The sequence below is a fragment of the Mauremys mutica genome, chromosome 1, assembly GCF_020497125.1.
Source record: "Mauremys mutica isolate MM-2020 ecotype Southern chromosome 1, ASM2049712v1, whole genome shotgun sequence".
In the NCBI taxonomy this organism is placed as follows: Eukaryota; Metazoa; Chordata; order Testudines; family Geoemydidae; genus Mauremys; species Mauremys mutica.
Window position 1 is genome coordinate 248451372 of NC_059072.1, and position 23336 is coordinate 248474707.

A 23336-nucleotide genomic window follows, 5' to 3' on the forward strand; every position below is an offset into this window, starting at 1 on the left:
TTTGTAAGTTAATAGTTCCCAAGGTAATAGAATAACTTTGACTTCAAATAACTGTTTCATGACACTTTCCATGGTTCTGTCAGTAGAACACACCATTGTAATCCAGCACTAATCCCTTAATAAAAGTTGCTTTACTTTCTTTTATAATTGAACCATATTCACTGCACGTGCCTCTTTGTAGTGCGACAAAGTAAATAGTTTCAGTGACTCTAAAGAAAAGGAAATACTGACATAGAATCTGTTTGATTGAAAAATGCATTTACTTTCATGTGTCTAAGTTGTCCAGTGTAAAAGGGCCATTGCCGTAAAAGAATATCACACTTACATTTTGCACTATTCTAACTTTATAAATATATATCAGGTTTGCAGTAAATATGTCTTCTAACAACCTGCAGATGTGGCATTGGTTAGATATGCTAATTGTGTAAAATCTTATCCAGACACTGAAAAAACATTTACCACTCAGGTGTGGGTTTTTCTGCTATGGGTTTGATGTTCATTGGCACTGGGAGCCTCTTTCACTTTCTTTCTCCAAACATGCCTGTGTAAGATCCAGAAAGATTGCTGACAGCAGTGATCCTGTGGTGGGGTAGCTAGCTTATCCAAAATAAGAGGGTTCTCTGGGGCTGATCCTCTGCTGGGATAAATTGTCATAGCTCCCTTGGCTTCACTGCTTCCCAGGATGGGAAATCAATGGAGTTTTGCCTGAGTAAGGATTGGAGGATTTGGTGTATTGTGCCATATCAGCACCTGTTCTTGGGAATGTTCCATGTACTCATGTTGTGCCATATATTCTTGGGAATGCTCACTTGGCATCAAAAAAGAAGGGTGCTGGTAGGCTTTCTGTGTGAGGAACTTGGAATTTAGGGATTCATTCCCTTGTCATATTCAATTGGCTTCAGGGCGTGTGGCAAAACTCCTTCTTTTTAGAAGGGCTAACATTTAGGCAGCAGGGACTGGGACCTGTGGCTGCAGGGATTTGATTCTCTTTCTGATTTTGGAGACCACTTTCTTTATACAGTGTTGCAGTTTAATATGTATAGGGAGCTGAATGCCTTGGATAGGTGCTATTAAATATTGTATATAAATCTGAATAAATAAGTAAAGCAATTGAAGACTTAATCCAGCATAATTAACTGAAGCTAATCATAAAATATTCCCTTTTAAAGCAAACTGAATTTACAACAAAAGTTTTCATTCAAGTTGGGATTTTGTGTGTGTTCTCTTTCCTGCTAATGGCTGGAGAAATGTTCACTGCCAGAGTGAACAAGCACGTTGGAAGTGCTTGTAACTATGTGCTGTAATCCAGTCCAGGTGGAATGATGAGGGCGCTGCAACTTCATCTCCTTTCCACTGTTGTTGATGCACCAACTGCAATAAAATTTCAAGTCACTCCCTGTCTCTCTGGATAGTTAGGGGAAGGTCAGCTATTTTTGACTGGCCACGCCCTGATAGAGAAACAGAGTAAAGCTCTTCCATCAATGTCCTAAAATAGAAGGGCTTTTCCATCTGTCAGGCTGAAGTCAGCCTTGTGGAACACAAGTCAGGGAACACAAAATCAACCCACCAGGCACAGGGAAAAACAGAAAGGCAAAGAAAGAGAAATTTCTTCAAACACAGGCTGCATTCTGCAACCAGCACCTATTGTCCACTTGCCTAATTTTTTACTTTGAGAGGGTTGATTTTTAAAATAATAATAAAAAAAATTCAGATTCATTTGGAAACAAATCAACGATGAAATTGAGCGTGGGGATATTTTTTGGAGGCTTCTTCGGGGCACTGGGAGTTTTGCTCTTTTTGGTGGCCTTTGGGACAGATTACTGGCTTCTTGCTACAGAAGTTGGAAGATGTTCAGAAGGTCCAAACAATATCACGGTTAGTATGTATATTTTTTCTTCAGAATAATAGCTGGCATTAGTTTCACAGATGTGTTAATTTCTTCTTCACGTAGAAAGAACATACTGTATGGACACTAAGTCTGACTCTGGTGTTTATGGGCCTGATCCAAAGCCTATTGCAGTTAGTGGATTTTTATTGACTCAATTTGGCTTTGATCAACCCATTGTGCTCAGAACCACGAGATGCGATCTGAGCTTTTGACAAAGGAGGTATCATGGTACAGGTTTTCTTTAAATAATCTGCATTCAAGTAAGATGCGTTTTCTTATTATTTTCAACTAAAAACCTATATTTGATGGGATTTGATTCTGTTAGCTACCTGAAAAATGCCTTGACTCTGCTCATGCATGCCAGCTACAAAGATTGTGTTTGTTTTGTGCAGGAGGAGAAGGTCACTTTCCACCATGAAGGTTTCTTCTGGAGGTGCTGGTTTGTTGGAGATGTAGAAGAGGACACTAACAATATTTGGAAATATTGGTACAGTAAGTGTAGTTTATATTTTTACATTACCTTTATCATGTTGATGCAAAGGCTGAAATTCTTTTTGTTGGTCATCTGGTGCAATATCTATCTATATATATGCTATTATCTCATAAATAAGGAGTCTCTCTCTCTCTCACTCTCTCTCTCTTTCTCTCTCTCTCTCTCACACACACACGCGATTCTGGCCCCCAAAATGATTGCTTTTACTGCTCTGGCAGTGCAAATCACTCTTACAGCTTCCCTAATTGGGCATTCTCCCTAGGTTGAGGAATCCCCAGATGGCATGTAGCTGACAGTGCTGGTATCCCTTACTCAGGCAAAACCCTCACTGAGGTTAATGGAGCTTTTGCCTGAATATGAACTTGGAGGCTGGACCCATAGAATTCAGTCTGCCACTTTAGAGAATGTGTTTAAAAGTGTTCTACTCAGCACAAATACAACTCATGATCATATAAATACTAGACATTAATGTTTAGGGTTTTTTTTTCCCCCAGCCAACCAATCGCCGTCTAAGAATTGCACACATGCCTATCTTTCTCCATTTCCTTTTATCCGAGGTGAACACAACTCAACCGCCTATGACTCTGCAATCAGTAAGTACCGGTACTTTCTTGGCTTCAAATGTATACAGTGCCTATAGTTTCAGGAGAACAATTTGGATACTTCATTATGAAGTAGCTTTATCATTTCATGCAGTTTAATTAATGGAGCTTTGGAATTCCATAGTCCATATGATTTTAAACTGTGTTTGGAATTAAAAATATAAGTAAAAATTCTATCATTTCATTTCACCAGGACTGGACTGCTCATTTCTGGAAGCCATAATATTTAGGTTACTATTCAGCAAAGGCTTAAGCACATGCTTAACATTAACCATGTGAATAGTCCTATAGAAGTCAATGGGACTACTCACAACCTTAAAGCTAAGCATGGGCTTAAGGCCTTTGCTGGATAGGGGGCATAGTTTGCAAATGTAAAATTTCCTTTTTAAGTGTGTTTTTTTCTGTTTTCCCAATAAACAAAATATCTTCCCCCCAAAAATCTTAAAATTGAATATAGTATAAGAATATAAAAGAACCATTTAGTGTCTTCAAAGAGCAGATTTATCTTAAACTCCGCTAAATTAAGAGTCAGTCTCATAGAATTAGGTTGTCCATGTGATGAATTATCCTACTGCATTTATTTGTGCTTTTCTCTGATTGGTTGAGTTAGTGGTTCCCTCCAGAACAATGTTTTTTGTTCCTGTGTCATTGCGTTGGGCTTTGTAATGGGGTTCGATCACTGCTGGGATGCCTCCTTGTGGCTAGGTCTAGAAATCAGCTCTTGCTTGGTCTGGCACTCCCTTCCATTGTTCCTGTACTGTGTCCCCCACACCTCTGGGATTTGGGATCCTCCCTCTCTGTGATTCGACCTTCCAGCCAGATCACTATTTAGTCCTCCACTTCCAGGGTGTCAGCGTCCCACTGGACAAGCTGTCCATATACCATGTCAGACAGTCTTCTGGTCCAAGTACATTGGCTGGTAGGGGAACCCTGGCTCCCCACCATCTCCAGATTCCATTCCAGGGACCCAATGCCTAGCAACCACCATTTGCTCAATTTCAGACCCTGTTGCTATTTCCCTGGGCACCTTCCTACCTCACTTCTTTGTCTTCTGCCCTACTCAGGATTTACCAATGCGAGCTTCTTCTATTTGCCGTGGCTACCCCACCCCTCTCGGTTTCTTGCCACTCTATAGTCCAGGGTTTACTCTCCCCATAGATCCCCTTCTTTCTCGCCAATTCCCTTTCTCCCTCTGGAGTGACTGTAGGGCTCCTCCCTATAGCTCCCTCCTGCTCTCAATTTCCTGGCTTTATATAAGCCCCAGCCTGCTCCTGTCCAGCTGGGCTTCATCTTCAATTAAACTTTGTCCCTGGTTCTCCTCCAGGTGCAGCCTATAAGGTCAATTGGTCGTATTTAACCGGCTCATGCCGTGTGTGGGGTGGTGGACATATACCAACTTGTGGGGGAGCGTATGGGTACCTTCTATCCTGGAGTTCCTGAAGTTGGGCCTGCAAGTCATCTTGCTCCATCTCTGGGTCACCCACCATGAGAAGCAGTTTACTCTTCTCTTCTGTGGTGTTCTGGTACTTCTGCTAACACCCTGAGGTTTGTGAAGCCACTTCCGTGGCTTGCTCTACAGCTATCAACTTCTCCTGCTCTTGGTCTGCTCTCTCTCAGCACCCTTTCCTTCAGGGTCTGAGTTCCCCACTGTATATTGGTTAGTCTCTGTATTTGTCCCACTATCATTCAGTCCCATTTATCTTCATGGGACCATTTCTTCCTTCCAGTTCCTTCCCACTTTTCGTCATTACAGACCTGTTGGCTTTCTCTACTACTGCTACTACTACTACGCCCCTATTGAGGGCAACTGGCTCTTCCTTTCTTGAAACCTTGCCCTTTTCCTGGCTACGTTTTACCTTCTTGTGAGGATTATGCCTCCTCACATGTCCCAATTCCCCACAGGAAAAAATGGACACCTCCGCTTCCTGCTCTCGCAACAGGTGGGACTCTTAGTCTGTCCTGCGTTCCTCCCTTCAAGACAAGCCCTCTTGTCATGAACTAGGTGGGGGGATTCCATTTTTTAAGTGTCCCCTTCCCCTCCCCCGCCCACAGGCATAACACTCTTTTGCCAGGCCTCTGGCCTCCTGGCCCTGAGATCTCTTTTCTGTTCCCTTCTGCAGCCTCTGAAAATTTCTTCTTGCAGGATCTTAAATAAATATCGCTGCTGTTCTGCTAGCATTGCCAAATAGCTCTGCGGGTATAACTGTGCTTCCCACTGACTCTGTTGGTTCTCCAGGACCTGTGTAAGTAGTACCTGGATCCCCTTTGGTTGTTTTTTTGTCTCGCTTAACCAGAAGCAGAAACTCAAGGGTCCAACTTGGGAGAGTGTATCTGCCTTCTGCAAAAAAGGCCTCTGCACACTGCCACTAGAGTGTCTCTTTCTAGTATGGCGTCTCACCCTCCCCTTGTATTGGGGGTGACTGCCATGCCCATATGTTTCACCAGATTTGTAACAGGGTACAATTCACCCCTGGGAGCATCTCCTCATGGCTGGATCTGGGGCCTGGCTCTTGCCTGGTCTGGCAACCCCTTCCTTTGGTTCCTCACACCATGGTCCCTCTCTCTATCTCTGGGACTTTGGGTGTTCCTCTTTGTGCCTCCACTCTCTGGCCAGTCACTATTTAGTCCTCCCCTTCTGGAGTGTCAGACAGTCTTCCGGTCCAAGTCCAGGTCCAGTGCCACTTTCCCAGTGACTGCTAGGGGAACCTGGGTCCGCCCTCTGTCTTCAGGTTCCAGCCCAGGGACACTATGCCTAGCAACCATGGTCTGCTCAATCTCAGACCCTGTTGTTGTTTCCCTGTGTGCCTTCCCACCTCACTTCTCTATCTCCTGGTCCCCTCAGGAGTTGCCAGCCTGAGCTTTCTCTGATCCCAGTAGCCACTTCTCTCGGCTTCTTGCCAGACTCTAGTTCAGTGCAGGATCCCAGTGCTTACTCCCCTCTAGAACTCCTCCCTAGCCAACTTCCTTTCTGTCTAGGGAGCGACTGCAGAGCCCCTCCCTGTAGCTTCCTCCTGCTCGCCACTTCCTAGCTTTATACTACCCCCAGCCTGCTCCTGCCCAGATGGACTTCATCTTCAGTTAGACTTTATCAGTCCTTGGCTCTCCTCCAGATGCAGCCTACCAGGTTAGGCCCTTTTTAACGTGCTCAGGCCTTGTGTGAAATGGACACCCCATCAGAGTCTTACTGATATGTTTGTCATGTATACAGTGTAAGATTTCAAAACATATACTCTCCTAAAGTGAGATATATGAAATAATAACATCGGGATATTCTACTAGAGTAACTCTAACATACTGTAGTAAGGACATTATTTTCTGCACTGTGATTGGAAAACTGAGTTTGTACAAGTGCCATTTAAAACAAATTGGGCCAATTGTTGTGACGTTGATGTCAAAGGTCAAATCAAGGATTTTATGGAATCTAGGGGAAATTATTTTTCAAATGATATATGCTGGATGTCTTTCAGTCTCATAATGTATAGATACATGAGTGCTGGATGTCCTTGAACCTGCTCTATCCCTATTAGCAAGTGTTTTCAGGATTTGATTCTTGTTGCATATACTGCTTACATAAGAAAATAACTTGTACTGTCAACAGTTCTGTTGACCTTTTAAAAATATTAACTAGTAGTCCAGGAGGAGGTCAAATGTAGAGCCAATCAATGTCATAGGTCAAATCCATGACTTTGCAGCACACCAGAGAAATTTGTCTTTCCAATGACATATTGTGGAACCTTCCTCTCCTAATAATCTAGGAGGAGTTTGCATTCATCCAGTCATTCATAAATTCATAAGGAATCCCCAAATTACATTATATGATTACACAGAAGTGGACAAACAAAGAATAAGAATGGGAGAAAGGAACATCATCAACATTTCTTATTAATTTTAGTTAATATTTGCCAATAGATCCATTGCTCAAATATAATTTACCTAGCAATATTTCATATTAGGAGATTAAAAACAGAGAAAATTGTACTACAGGTGATGTCCCAGAAACTCTATATTCAGAGCCATCCCTACTATACAAATAGAAACAGTTGGATTGCTTTGGAGCTCATTAAAATTCTGGTAAGAAAGAGATTGTTTCTGCATCCAGTTCATGCCACACAAGTTCATTTTCAGCATCTGAGTCTAATTTTTTATTAGAGCAGATATTTACAGTCAAGAATATTTTATCATGATCATAATAACTCCCTTTGCTATTTAATGCCTTTTTACATTATCATCATTTTTGCTAGTACAGAAATTTACTCATCCTTAGTCTAGCACTCTCCTGTCCACAGTATTTTAGTAGAACAAGCTTTTGACAACTTGCAAGATCAGCATTTGTTAAATTAAGAAATACTAGAAGTGTATCCTTTTATTCTTAACATACTCTGGGTGAAATCTTAGCTCTGATGAAGTGAATAGCAAAACTCCTGTTGATTTCAGTCAATCCAGGATTTCACCTATTACTTTTTGTATCCATTTGGCAGTGTCCAATATTGTATCTCAACTAACCATACAATAAAAGGAAACTATTAAAATATTGATATTACTGCTTCTCTTTATCTGTTCTTCTACTGTTTGTTGATGGTCCCAGCTTACTATAACCTCAACCTCAATGTTGCAAAACAAATTCTATTATAACCCCCATTTTCACATGCTTATAACTTTCTCAAACGTTCACCCTTGGAGGTAAAATCTTCCACAGTTTGTCTCTTCCTGAAGGTGAACTATTTTTTTTAGTGAATCCTGCAAGCCATATTTTAACTGTGAAACTGTGAGGGGTAAAAAAAAAGAACCACTTTTCCTTCTGAAAAAAATGGTAGCCACCCTTTTTGTAACATGCGTATTGCAAAAGAGATGTTCTAAGCTCAAACAAAAGTTATGGGATTGATGCAGGAATTACTGGATGAAGTTCTATGGCCTGTGTTATGCAGGAGGTCAGAACAGATTATTTCAGTGGTCCCTTCTGGCCTTAAAATCTATGAATCTGAGTAAAAACAACAACTGAAGTTTTAAAGCTAAAACGTGTGAAAAAATATAATATGTATGCAATTTTCAAAGGTGCCTAAGTTTTTCTCTAAACTATTTATTTTTCAAACCAAGTAAAGGCAAAGTATTTGGCCCTGTATGTGCTATTTGACTTTAATGGGCTTTGCATCATATCAGAACAATTTGGCGCTAGCTGCAGGCTGTAGCAGAAACACTAATATTCATGCTTTTCTGGTCCCACACTGAGATCAGTTATTTGTGAAAATCATTTCCAGTTTGCCCAGCTAAAGCTGCTCAGGCAGAGGAAAGAAAACAGTCTCCCAAGGCCAAGGAGTTTCTAAACCCTAGATTTAAGTAGCACACACGAGGCCAAATTCCCTGCTGGGATAACTCTGATAACATCAATGAAAATTTGGCCCAAAGCATTGAGGGGCAACAGTTCAAAGGGGCCTCAATCCACCTTCCATTTTTTTGCTTATTCCTTTGCATGCTCAGTTTTCAAGCTGCAATGCTTGTATGCTCAGGTGACAGTGACCAAAATTGCACATGCAGATGGAGGCCTTAGAGTTTGTGGCTGTCTTTAAACACTGCTAGATACATTTAAAATACAAGTTTACAAAACACCAGACACAGAGCCCAATTCATTCTGCTGCTTAAACTCAGGCAGTAATGCCCTCAGTGGGCAACTCCGGTAGAGAGGTGGTGACACAAGCCACCCAGAATCCTGGCTTTTTCGGAGAATTAAATATACTTTGTAGTGTTCCTGGTTTTCTTGCATTGTTGCCCCCCCACACATGATCAGCTTTTAACAGTTAGAGTCACAGCTTCAAAACTGTAACTTGTTACACTTTATACAGTCACCATTATTTTGTGCTACTTTACACGTTCACTTTTGTAAACACCATATGTCTCTTGGTGATAGAATGACAGTTTACAATGACAGCGTGCAGATAATAGGCAAACACCTACAGACTCTAGCTGTGCTGCCATTGGCTCCACTTGCACTGAATTTCATAAAATAATAAAAGTTACAAACGAACAATGAAAGAAAACCAAAATTATTCTGTGCATAAATAAATGAATAAATCATGAAAATACATTAATCAGAAACATGCACACTCATTTGTAGCCACATAATTCTCATGATATTAGTGGGAACTGCACAGATAACACTGTACACTACTTTGAAAAAGTAGGGATATGGTATTAAAATAGTAATGTATTGATGTCATTATTAATGTATTGTATCTCATTACTTATACCAGATCATTTAACACCAATGTTCAAGTAGTATCTACTATGTTGTTGAAAAACTTTTGCTACAATGTGTTTTTTTGAATTAAAGAAATATTATTATTATTCTTTCAAATCTGGAACTGATTGTGCAGGTCTTGCAATGCAAATAGTCCTGATTTGCACATGTAATCCCATTGGCCTCTTTGGGACTATTTCCAAGAATGAGGGTTGCAAGATTTGGTCCCTAGTCAAGACATTAATTTGATTTTAAAATTGATGTTTTCAAATTGATTTGCAAATAAAGAGCCATTCCTCAACTGTTGTAAATCGGCATAGCTCCTTTGAAGCCAGCTCAGAAAGCCACTGAATTTCATGAATTTACACTGATTTATACCATCTGAATAATCTGACCTGTAGCCCTTAGTAGTTTTTTTCCTGATCCCATCTGACCATTTATATTTTGTGTTTTGTACAGTACTGAGCACGCACTGTCAACACTTAACATATAATACATAATTATATGGATGCAGAATGTCCGTAGAGATGAGGAGAATTTCAGTTTTTTCAACTATTATGTTTTAATGACTGAATCATATTTTTGGCAGGTGTGTTGCTGTTTTGAGACCAACCTAATAGAGCTAGCATACATTTCTAGTCGGTTAGTCTGTGAAATATTAGCTTGGCATTTGAAAATAATAATTTCATATGTTACCTCTAGGGTTTCTATCTCCAGAGCAAGAATTGATAATACAGGCACATATTTGAGCCCAATAGCTTGCAGTGTAGTACATTAATAAAGGAAACCTTCCAGCTATACATTTCCAGGGAGAAATATTTAACAGAGAAATGTATCAGCAACATGAAAATTGTGTTTGTTTTACTGTTAAGAGTCAGTGTTTTTTTTTTTTTAAGAAGTAATTATTACTCAGGGGTAATTGCTGATAATGGAAATCTTATGAGAAAAACCTGTCTGGCAAGATTTATGGTGTTTCCAGCTAGGTCTCAGATAGGATGGGCCCAATACTCATAGGATGGGCCCAACTGATCTCCCTTACATTGTTTTGACTTCAGAGGAGCCACTCCTGATTTACACGGCTGTATCAGGCCCTCTACCTCTAGCTTTTATTTTATTTTATATTTTTTACGGGGGACATCTTGATACTTCTGTCCCTGGCAGAACACAAGAGGGTAAAGAAAAAAAAGTTTTAGTTCAGGGTTGGAGTTTGTGGGTTAATGTTCAGGTCAATTCTTATCCAAATCAGTTAGCACTCCTTTATCATGATTACATACACCTGTACTCACACATGTCAAAAAGGCTTTTGGCTTCACATTATTTTAATAATTGTATTTTTTGCTTTAAATTGTTGCTTTCTATGGAAATGTATTTGGTATGTTCTCTGAATGGACCAAATTTTAAGGCGTTTGCAGCTAGAGTTGTAGATTAAGTGTTGCAGAAAGAAAAATACAATAATTGGTATGGTTTCATGAATTTGGTATTAACATCTCTAGCTAGAGATCTGTGCACACCCTCCTTACAGTTGTGTCCTCAGCTAGCCTATGCCTGAATATCTTATTTTATAGTTTCTGGGGTATGTATCACCCTTGCACATGCTGTGTGTACTGTGAACTATTTAAGTCCTGATTCTCAGCTGCATAACATTTCACAGTATTTTTGTCACCAGTGATACTTTGGATGCCCTCTTTCTTTGGAAAATCCTCTCACATCCCTTGATGTGAGCTTTAAAACATGTGAGAGTACTGCTTAATGAAGCCAATATGATCATGTCCTATCATCTTTCTCTACATCATTGACACTGTTGTACTGCTGTAGTTACATTAGGCATCCTTTAAGTCTTTCTAGATCAAACATACCACTACTTTTCTTCTCTATCTATAGCACAGGTACATAATACATTAAAATACTAGATCATAAATTCCTTTGCTAGCAGGGGTAGGGAGCTATTTCTCCCAGCTATCATGGGAACCATTTCTCAACATTCAGTTCACTGCTGAAGACCAGCCACTTCAGCTAATTAATAAATGATGTAGAGATGCTCAGAAGGGAATCCCCTTAATCCTCAGTTGGAAAGATGATGGTCAGGGTTTTGTAAATAAAGAAGGCTAATAAGGGAACAAGAGAATCAACCGGAGTGCTTCACTAGTGACTGAAGATGTTCTTCTTCAGGAAAAATAAATAAAAAGACAAAATTACATGCCAAGCAATTTGGAAAATCGGTAACACATGAAAATGTTAATGTTCCTGTGCTCTATTCCAAATGGAGCAGAGCAGACAGCCTATTCTCTTGTTTTGTTCCAAGCACTATTATATTTTCAGGCTTGCCTGACACTCCCAAGGGAATTTGTGTGTCGAGATGAAGGGAAAGTTTGCTGAGCTGATTTATGAAACTGTTCAGTTTTAAATTATTGCACCATAAAGCGGTGGTATCTAAGATAAATACTGTTGATAGGGTACCTCAGAATGTGCAGTATTCCCTTGCACTTTCTTACTTTGACTGTAGGAAATGCCTTAAATACTACAAGTACTGTACTGAAGTTAACTAACTCAGTACATCTGGGAAATTAATTTACTTAGGATCTGATTCTTCCCCCTGGCTACCGTTGAGTAGTACCTTACTCTGAGCCAGAACATAGCCTATCCTAAGCACTGTCTCAAGGGAGTAGAAGGAGTGTAAGACTCCCCTTTAATACCTTGCACAGGTGCACAATACCATCACTTCTTGCAAGCAGTCTCCCCAGAAGGATTATGTCCCTCCTTACATAGGTGTAGAGAGGCAGGGCATGGAGAGAGCTTTGACTCTGCTCCCTTCCCTGAAATGTGCCCAGCAGCACACTGGCACGTAGAGGAGTGCATGCTGCAACACTTATAGACCTGTTGCAGTTTACTCACTCCCCAAAGCAGCAGGGAGACAGAGAGATAGTGATTTGGGGAATTATATTCTCCCCATCCCAGGCTACTTCAGGCAGCACAACAACATACTGTCCCTTTCTATGGGCTGTATTGCAAACTTAGGAGTAGCAGTGGTTTGACTTGTGGAGTAAGGTATTATTCAGTGTGAGTAAAGACTGCATAATTTGACCCTTAGTTTTCCCGGGTTGTTGGCAAGTTTTTACATATCACTCGTGTGCAATTTGGGAGTATTTTGTACTTTCAATTTGGGCACTTGTGGTAGCCCATGTTGATGGCTTAAGAATGCATTAATGCATAGTACTCACTATATACACAGGTTTCAGAGTAGCAGCCGTGTTAGTCTGTATCCGCAAAAAGAACAGGAGTACTTGTGGCACCTTAGAGACTAACAAATTTATTTCAGCATGAGCTTTCGTGAGCTAGCTGTAGCTCATGAAAGCTCATGCTGAAATAAATTTGTTAGTCTCTAAGGTGCCACAAGTACTCCTTTACTATATACACAATCAGTCTAAAATAAAATGGCATTGTTACATGTAAATCAAGTTTTGAAACATTTAAGTCTTGGTTCTTAGACAGGCCTCATCCCTTTGGTTTCTAAACATCTTCCAGAGTTTAAAATAATGACAAAAATGTGTGTTACATAATCAGATAAAGATACTCCCTATTCTGCCCCCAAGGGGAGTGAGTTAGGTGGGATTTGGTGTATTTATTCCTGAGATGCCAATAGATTAAGTGTTACTGTGTCGGAAAGCAAGGTCAAAGAAGTGGGATATGCATTTGGATCTGAAGGTGGTGAGGTTTGTGGTCATTCATAGTTCCCATTGGAATGTATTCTAAAGTCAGTGGTCCACCAAGAATGACCTGTGTCCTGCACACACAAGCCCTTAGGCCTGGTCTACACTAGGATCTTAAATCGAATTTAGCAGCGTTAATTCGAACTAATCGCTCAACCGTCTACACCAGGAAGCCATTTAATTCGAACTAGGGGGCTCCTTAGTTCGAATTTGGTACTCCACCCCGACAGGTGGAGTAACGCTAAATTCGCACTTGCTAGTTCGAATTAGGCTAGGTGTGGATGCAAATCGAACTTAGTAGCTCCGGGAGCTATCCCACAGTGCACCACTCTGTTGACGCTCTGGACAGCAGTCCGAGCTTGGATGTTCTGAGCAGCCACACAGGAAATGACCCGGGAAAATTTGAAATCCTTTTCCTGTCTGGACAGTTAGAATCTCATTTCTTGCTTTGACATCGGGGCGAGCTCCGCGGCACCTGCAACGATGCAGAGCTCTCCAGCAGAGGAGTCAGCCCAATGCAAGAATAGAAAGAGATCCCCAGCATGGACAGACCGGGAAGTCCAGGATCTGATCGCTGTGTGGGGCGAGGAGTCTGTGCTGTCGGAGCTGCGCTCCAACAAGCGTAATGCAAAGACCTTCGAGAAGGTCTCCCAAGCCATGACACAGAAAGGATACAGCCGGGATGCGATGCAGTGCCGCGTGAAAGTCAAGGACCTGAGGCAAGGCTATCAAAAAGTCAGAGCGGCAAACGGACGCTCCGGAGCACAGCCCCAGACATGCCGCTTCTACGAGGCACTGCATGCCATTCTCGGTGGGTCTGCCACCACTGTCCCACCAGTGACCGTGGACTCAGTGGATGGCATAGTGAGCCAGGACAGTTCCTACTCGATGTTCGCCGATGGGCAAGACGACGAAGGGTCCGTGGAGGAAGGCGCAGGCGACAGCGAACACAATGCCGCTTTCCCTGACAGCCAGGATCTGTTCCTCACCCTCACAGAGATCCCCTACCAACCCTCACCGGCCGTGAACCCGGACTCAGAGTCAGGGGAAGGATCAGGCGGTAAGTCGTATAAACAAGAAAATATTTATTTGCTCGAAAACATGTATACCAAAAATATAAATTCTATCTATAAATACTATATCTAAAAGTTTTTAAAGGGAAACTAAACGAACAGTAGGTCTACACAGATTGGGATGGAACAATAGTCCTCCATGGACAATTCCACAAATGCTTCAAACTGTTCCTCAAATACCCTCCGCAGGAGGTTTCGAGGAAGAGGTGCCTTATTTGGTCCTCCGGTGAAGCTCACTCTTCCACGCCACGACATCCTCAGATACAGGGGAACCATCGCCTCTACCAGCATGGCCGTGTAGGGTCCCGGTCGGTGAAGTGCTTCCCTTAACATCCTTTCTTTCTGCACTCGAGAGACACGCCTCAGGGTAATCTCGTTACTGAAGTGCTGCATCTAATTAGGGCAATTAGCGAATAGTTACTGTTCTTAATGGTTTACTTATACTTTGCATAACAAAGCCCCGCGCTTAGCAGCCACGTGCTGTAGGCCACACAGGAAAAGCATACATTGATCTTTCCCCTGCAGTGTCGGGAGTGGCTGCAAAAGGGTCATAGTATCTGATTTCCAGATTGCCTTTAGCACGACGGCACAGCTATCCGTTAACTGATAAGCATAATGTACTGTAAGGCTTACCAGGACTCTCTGCTAGAGGGATTCTGCTATCTCTCCCGACTTCTCCGCTCTCCTGTGCAATGGCGCAGCCAATCAGAGCGTAGGCCAAAATGTTGTGCTTCTCTGGAGACCACGTGACACTTGTTGTCCGGTACGGTCTTCTTCATAGAAATTGACTAGACGGTGTTCACTGTTCGCCAAAATGTATCTGTACAAGGAAATCACTAACTTTCCCCATCACACAGCTTCGGATCCTTCCCGGACTGCCCCGGCATCCCCCTCGCAGAGACTGGCAATGATTAGACGGCGAAAGAAGAAGACTAGGGACGACATGTTCGCTGAACTGATGGCCTGCTCCCGAGCAGAGGCTGCAGAGCAGAAACACTGGAGGGAGACCCTATGTGAGCAGCATCGCACACTCATGGAACGTGAGGATAGGTGGCGGCAGGAAGACCAGCAGACCACCCAAACGCTGCTTGGTCTCATGAAGGAACAAACGGACACGCTTCGTCGCCTTGTTGATGTCCTGCAGGACCGCAGGCTGGAGGACAGGGCCCCCCTGCAGTGTCTCTGCAATTGCCCTCCCCAGCCAAGAAGTCCTGGCCCCCCCTCACCCAAAAGTACAAGACGGAGGGGTGGTAGAGGCCGTGAGAACTGTCACTGAACCAGAGCAGAGCGGCCGTGTACCCCGCACTTCTCACGTTAGAAATTTGTAGAAGTGCTTCCCTTATAGGCTCAGCCAGTCCCAAATCCAAGGTTCATCCCCCCACTGTTTATTAGATTAATAAAAGATGTTTGCTGTTAATCACTGTTTCCGTCATGTCTTTCCTGTCAGAGGATTTTTCGGTGTATGGGGTGGACAGGGGTTTCATACTTGCACGGTATAGCCTACAGTACCAGGGTACAGACTTGGGGAAAGGATCAACTGCGGGGCACACACACACTGCAGTCAGTAGGCACCAGGGTCATTCTGTGTTGTGTATGCTGCCCCTGATCATTTCGTAATGTGTATGCTTGTCCAGGGTCCTAGCGCCTGCCACGCCATTACTGTGAAGGCAGGCTGCCCTTACGATGCACTTGCAACGGATCCACGAGCCTATCCGCTGCCCTGAGCCCCAACAAGAGCCCTCATCCACGGACAGATAGTCACCCTTCTCCCACACCCATCACCCCTTCCCACGCAGAAACCCGCAGCCCACTGCCGTCATCCAAACCCCTATGCAAAGAAGGCACCACTCGCCCCTTCCTGCAAACCCTCCCCTTCATGCAGAACCTCTGTCATCCGTCCCCCACCCCAGAGACCTATGTAGGAGCAGGAGGATGTCAGTACTCTATGGAGGAAGCGGTCTGTACGTCAGTGCACACCGTGCCCAGCACAGTATGCGTCCATGTCTCAACACCAGAACAGAAATGCAAAGTAAAAGAAAGATTTATTAATAATGAGTGTAACAATTAATTTGCTTAAAAATGTGCTTTGGAAGTGGGGGAAACTTGGAGAACGCGGCATGTAGCCGCAGATCCAAATCGACACAAACTGACACAGGCCCAGGGTCAGTTTCTCTTGAAAGCAAGTGGAGAGTCATAGGTTACCCTGATCTCCGAGGAAACTTGCTTTCAAAGCCTCCCGGATACAGAGCGCTTCCCGCTGGGATATTCTCTCGGCACGGGTGTCTGGCTGAGCGTAAACTGCAGCCAGGCGATTTGCCTCAACCTCCCATCCGGACAAAAAGGCCTCGCCCTTGCTCTCACACAGATTGTGCAGCACACAGCATGCAGCAATAACTACGGGGATATTCTTTTCGCTGATGTCCGAGCGAGTGAGTAAGCTCCGCCATCTCCCCTTGAGACGTCCGAAAGCACACTCCACCACCATTCTGCACTTGCTCAGCCGGTAGTTGAAGAGTTCCTTCTCTCTGTCCAGGGCGCCTGTATAGGGCTTCATGAGCCAGGGCATTAGCGGGTAGGCTGGGTCCCCGAGGATCACTGTAGGCATCTGCACATCCCCAACCGTTATTTTGTGGTCCGGGAAGAAAGTACCTGCCTGGAGGAGTCTAAAGAGACCAGAGCTCCTGAACACACGCGCGTCATGAACCTTGCCTGCCCATCCGACGTTGATGTTGGTAAAACGTCCCCTATGGTCCACCAGTCCTTGCAGCACCATGGAAAAGTAGCCCTTTCGGTTAATGTAATCGCTGGCCTGGTGGGCCGGTGCCAGGATAGGGATGTGAGTCCCATCTATAGCCCCACCGCAGTTTGGGAATCCCATCGCGGCGAAGCCGTCTATGACAACCTGGACGTTTCCCAGGGTCACCACCTTTGAGAGCAGTTGCTCAACGATTGCGTGGGCTACTTGCATCACAGCAACCCCCACGGTAGATTTGCCCACGCCAAAGTGGTTCGCTACTGACAGGTAGCTGTCTGGCGTGGCAAGTTTCCAGAGGGCTATGGCCACTCGCTTCTGCACACTCAGGGCTGCTCGCATCCGGGTGTCCTGGCGCTTCAGGGCAGGGGACAGCAAGTCACACAGTTCAAGGAAAGTGCCCTTACGCATCCTGAAGTTTCGCAGCCACTCTGTGTCATCCCAGACCTGCAGCACTATGCGGTCCCACCAGTCCGTGCTTGTTTCCTGGGCCCAGAATCTCCGTTCCACAGCATGAACTTGACCCATTGCCACCATGATCTCCACTGCCCGGCGTACCCTGCTTTCTGAGAGGTCTGCGCCACTCTCCTCACCGCGCTGCCGGAGCCTCCTCGCCCGATTTCTCAGCAGCTGACTGTTGCAGAGGTGGACGATAAGGTGCGAGGAGTTGACAACGGCCATAAGTGCAGCGATGATCGCAGCGGGCTCCATGCTCGCAGTGCTGTGGCGTCCGCACTGTAACCGACCAGAAAAGTGCGCGAACAGATTTCCCGCCGGCGCTTTCAGGGAGGGAGGGCGTTTGTGAGTGATGGTTGAATGATGACAGTTACCCAAAACCACCCTCGACACATTTTTCCCCCAGCAGGCATTGCGAGCTCTACCCAGCATTCCAATGGGCAGCGGGGACTGCGGGAACTGTGGGATAGCTTCCCACAGTGCACCGCTTCCAAAGTCGACGCTGGCCCCGTGAATGTGGACTCAGAAATTCGAATTAGTGTATTTAGTATGGATACACAAATTCGACTTCATAAGGTCGAATCCACAAATTCGAACTAAGTTGATTCGAAATAGTCTTGTAGTGTAGACAGCTCCAGGGTTATTGAGAAGTGGAGTTGGTGAGATCTTGGAGAATGCGGGAGTCCTTTAGTTATCCTGTGTCTAAGTGCTTAAGGACCTGGAAAATGAATACTGGGATCCTAAAGTTGACTCATTGTTCAATAGGAACCCAGCAGAGTGGAGAAGTACTGGGGTACTGTTGCTGACACGGCAAGCTGCTCCATTTTGACCTGTTACAGCCTTTTCAAAGGATGAAGGTTTCAAGCCACCATATATGGAATTGCAATATTCCAGTCTGGAAGTAATGAAGGAGTTCATGGACACCTGGCCAAGTTGGCATGTTGTTTCCTAGCTAATGATAGATAAACGGAGACATTTTTTGTGGCTGATGCTATGTGGGAGGCCAGTTTCAGTGGACAGAAGGACTCCTAGACTTTTGACTACCTTAAAGTCTGGGGCAAATTTCCTTGATTAGTGGAGACATCACATAGTGACAAGCACTGTAAAGTCTTTCCCTTTGACTACCAGAATAAATTCATTCTTGCTTGAGTTTAGCTTCAGCCAACTCTTTCACAGCCATATGCTGATCTTGGCTGGACATTAGGATAGCTGAATGACAGAGGGCTTCATGGATGTTGTGAAAGATAAACAGTTGAGTATCATCTAAAAATTGTTGGCATTTCAGTCCATAGAGACTCACAATTTGTCCCCATGCCACTTGTAAATACTGAATAGGCTAGGAGAGTGGTCTGAATCCTATAGAATGCCACAGTTGAGAGCTCTGGTGCCAGGAGAGAAGTTGCATGTTACCACCTTCTGGATGCTGCCCTTCAGGAAGGAGGCACACCATTTTAGAGTTTCCCCAGTCTAGTACCACAAATGCCATTGACAACTGAGCATTTCATTACTGGTAGTGCTTCCCTCCATGTCTTTTACCATGACTTCTCCTTTTTCGCTTTTAGGAGACAATGGTTAGGATAATTTTTGGCAAATAAATAGTGGATTTGAAAAATCCCAGTTTTTGGTTTTGCAAAGTTATATACTCTTGCTTGTCCACTTTGCTTCGCTTTCTAGTGTGCAAAATTGGCAATTAATGTGTGGTTGGCTGCAAGAACAGAGATTGGGATCATCATAGCAGTTGGCCACTGTTTTTACAGGAGTCATAGGTCAGTATTTTAAACAAAAGACCTGGAGCCATACATACAAATATATATACACACACAAACAAACCACCTGCCACATGTAGATGTTAGCAGGATTTAGTTTATAACTAATAAGATAGTTATATTATTAGAACTGGGAAAGCTTTCCTTATTCATGTGAAGGTTTTAATGAATCAGAATTAGTTACATTTGTACCCCCTTTGTGTTCATTTTCCATGAACGTTTGAGTAAATCAAGGTCTGCTAGTAGAATTTTCACAGAAAGCAAATTTCAAAGCTGTCTGTATGAGTAGTTCCAGAAAGTAAATATTCAGATTACATACCAACATTTTTATGCTGAAGGTGCTTGTGTTCTTGTCCACTCAGAAAATAGAAACGATTCTATGTGACTTTTCTGACCAACCATAAAGATACAGAGGAAAGCTTTTGCCAGGTCTGTTTTTGCCAATATGTCCTTTTCTATATGTGACTTTCAAGTCTCCTGAGCCATCAACACTAAATAGTTGGATGGTTATAGATTAGTTTAGCAGCTTAGGTTTTAAATGGGGAAGTAATGTCCAATGGGCCTGCAGATTGTGATGCTTCCTGAACTACCCATGTGAATATCACAATAGGACACTTCTTCAAAGGCCCAAGACTGAAGGCCTTGAGAGATTTATTCCTTCAACCCCTGATTCACTGTCCATTAAGTAAGTCATGTAAGTATGTGTTTACCTTTAAATATGTGCTTAAATGCTTTACTGAACTGGGGCCTTAGTTCCCAGGAGGTATCTTTGTCAATGTTTATCTGTGAAGGAAGAACCCTTTGCACTGGATGTGAACCTAAAAATAGAGTTAACTGCTCTGATAGCCACTCTAGGATAGAAGATGGAAGGTCAGTCCTTCCTACCCCTGAGCTGGCCCATGGATGCTAGGGGCATATGATTACCTCTCTGAAGCTTTGACTGATTAATATTTAAAGCTCAGTTAACAAGAAGGCATTAGTTAACATATCATAACTAACACATTCTAAAAGGCAGTGTATTCTTCAGCACAAGCTAAGCTGGTCAAGTTAAAGCCTGTAGACTTTTAGAACACATTACTTAGACGGTGTTAACTAACATCGTACAGTGTACCTTAAAATCCCAGTCTAGCAAAATCTGAGTGACTGCAGAGTGGCTGCTTCTGAAGAGCTGTAAATTTGAAAATTTCAGTTTACAAATCCAAATGTAAAAGCTGCTTAGTTGTGTCATGCCAACAACAGTAGTACCCCTTTTTCTTAGATGCTATCGGGTTTGCATGCTTTTCCTTAGCCAGGTAGAAATATTTTTATTGACTGAATTTTCAGAACTCTGCAGTTTTGAGATCCAGAGTTAGAGATTGTAACAACTCCTAATTTGGCTAATCGTTGCATTAGTGCACTCCTTCTTAAATTTACAAGAGGAATTTATTTTGCTATATTAGCCTTTGTCAAATGATGACTTAGCTTAAGAGATGTGCAATTAACCAGTTAAAAATTATTGTTAGAAACACTTTTTTGGCCAATGTATTACAAAACTCTTAGCCCATTTATCTCCAGCTTCATCCATTAATTCAGCGTGGCTTGTCCTTGACTAACAGGGTTTTGTGAAACTTTACATTTTGAATTTAATAAAGTACAAAGAGCTTTACTGACAGAATGGGTCTGATTAAAAGCACTTAGTTGTTCTTCAGAAACATCATTTACATTTTTCTTTCCATTTTTGCTGCGTTAGGTTTTCTTAAAAACTATTCAGGACAGGATCTTAGATTGTTAGTGGTGATATTGGCCCAGCACTAAGAATATCAATATGTTACTTACTACTTTTCATCCCCCTTCAACTTTGGTAGAACAATTGTATCCAGTCAAGTTGAGCAGTGATCCAAAAGTTTCCTGGCTACCGTTTTGGTGCACCACTTTTAAAACTACTTAAATTTGGTCAAGTAAACGAACCTATTACAGCATACATACACTGTGTAAATACAGAGCTCCAGGGTTTCATATCCCTCTATTATCTATTTCATGATCACCAAATAAAATCTAGGGTTCAAAACTAATTCAGTCTATACGGTAAAATATATCCTCAGTGGAAGCAGTCCTGGAATGACTGTTTGGTTTGATAATAAGAAAAAATGAAAAGAGAAAAAAAATCTTTACTACAAAACTGTACTTGAGTTCTAAGGATGTTTGTGTTCTTTCCCTCTTTTCTGGTTTCCAGTTTATCGTGGTATCTGGACTGTGCTCATGCTCCTGGGGGTGATCACTGTTCTGGTGGCCAGCTTCTTCATCATCTGTGCAGCTCCCTTTGCCAGCCATATTCTGTACAAAGCAGGAGGAGGCATTTTCATCGCTGCAGGTGGGTATCATGTACACTCAGTCAATGGTAGCTGTCAACACAGTGGGGCTGTTTTTCCCGCTTTTAAATATTTACCTGATTAGTCCCCATAGTAAAAAAAAAAATCCTATACTTCAGTGCTCTGGGTATGTCAAGGGCCTCACTTGGAGATGCTATTTCCAATGTTTCTTAGGCAGAAATCTGTATAAAAGTTACATTTTGGTTAAGATAAAGACCCCCAAGATTTAAGTTAAATCACACAATTACATTTCAGTTTTAGACTAATTTTCACAAACAAAATGAAATCATATTTACTAGTGCTGCCCGTGGTAACATGATTTCCGAGTGCTTGATTTAAGGTGATATTTTTGCAAGAAAAACGATCATAATGGACTTTATTGAAGTTGCAAGCCACAGTACATTCATATGAGCATTATATCAGAAAGATTTTGATTGAGATTGGAGTGCATGGGATTCTTAGTATTGTTTGTAAAGTGAAACTTGAATAAATAGTAGCTCTAAAAAAATTATCAACAAAGGATGGCTTATTGCTGAGTTCCCATCTCCTCGTGAAATTGTAACCTTAAAGACTCTTCTGTCTCTCAGGTGTCCCGAAATATGTCCCCTAGTTAAAGTTCATGTGTTGGTTTAGATTTCATTTGTTACACACTAAGCATATTTTCCTTTTTTACATTTTCTTTATTGAAAATGTCAATTATTATCCAGGAAATATGATGAAGAGCAAAATATGACTTGTATAGGAATAGTAACAGTCCAGTTAAATTGAGCGGAACAATACAAAACTGGAGAAGTTTTTGTGTGTTTCCATTGGTTCTTGCACATCAGAGTACAGAAAGAAATTTTTCTAAAGCGATAGTGTCCAGATGTATAATAGACATTAAAATAAACACTAACAACATATATTCAAACATGCTGAGGCAAAGGCCATTTAGGCCTATTAAACTGGGGACTGATGTGTGTTCAGAAATTTCAAAACTATTGGGCAAATTGCAGGTGAAAGTGTACACTGCAATGTAAGCCCAGGGTTAGCTGGGACTTGAATCAGCTGACCTGAGTTAAAGAATCTGGGCCTTGAGTGTCTACACTCATTCTTAACCCTACGTTAAGACTTTTCTAACTGGGGCTTGAACCTGGGGCTCTGGCATCCACACTACACTATGCAGACTTGAGTCAAACCAACCATATCCCAGACTCCCTAGTGTCCTTCTGAAATGTGGCTGCTAGGGTCCTTTGAACATGGTTCACTGTGGGAAATCTTCACTGCCCACCCTTCACATTACAGGAAGTTTGAACAGCCTGCCAATGCAGCCTGTCAAGCAATATGGAGACCCCTCTTCAAAAAGTTCTCTTGCTTGCGCTTTTACTCTTGTGTCAGGAAAGAGGGAGAGGTGCTGGTGGACATTTCAGCAGCCTTTTCTGACCCACCAAAGGCACCCAATAGAACTTAGGATGGAGGAGGAAGTGGAGAAGGCAGAGGAGGAAGAGTATGGCATGGCAGAATAGCACGGGCTGATGCTGCTCAGTACCCTCAGTATAGCCACTGATACCCGCTGCTTAGACCAGTACTTCTGGCACAGGGTCACGAGCACAGACTGGTGGGAGCACATCATCATGCAGACCTGGGATGACCAGCAGTGGGTCCAGAACTTTTGCATGAAGAAAGCTACATTTCTGGAGCTTTGTGAGCAGCCTGCCCCAAACCTCCAGCGTAAAGATACATGCATGAGGCCTCCCTGGCCGGTCCAGAAGTGGGTTGCTACAGCCATCTGGAAGCTGGCCAGCTGAGAGTGCTGTAGGTTCATTGTCAACCAGTTTGGTGTTGGAAAGTCGACTGTGGGTAAAGTGGGGGCAGAGGTTTCTGAGGCAATCAGGCATGTGGTTTACCCCAAGATAGTGGGCATAAAAGAATGTCAGTGTGAGGTGGCCGTAGAAAATACACCCTTGTCCAGAGGGTGACTACCTGTCTGGAGTTTCTGCTTCAGGAAAAGTTTGCAGCTATCAGCTCCCAGGATTGGGT

The 23336-nt window shown here is 42.9% G+C and overlaps 1 protein-coding gene across 1 annotated transcript in view; it reads left to right on the forward strand.

Moving 5' to 3' along the window:
• The first annotated feature begins 1734 nt into the window (after positions 1–1734).
• Positions 1735–23336, forward strand: part of TMEM182 (transmembrane protein 182) — a 36539-nt gene continuing 14937 nt past the window's right edge. Inside the window, exons 1-4 of the mRNA XM_045000765.1 lie at positions 1735–1875; positions 2281–2380; positions 2876–2974; positions 21182–21319. Of these exons, the coding sequence (XP_044856700.1) occupies positions 1735–1875; positions 2281–2380; positions 2876–2974; positions 21182–21319 (478 nt within the window). The remainder of the gene's footprint in view (positions 1876–2280; positions 2381–2875; positions 2975–21181; positions 21320–23336) is intronic.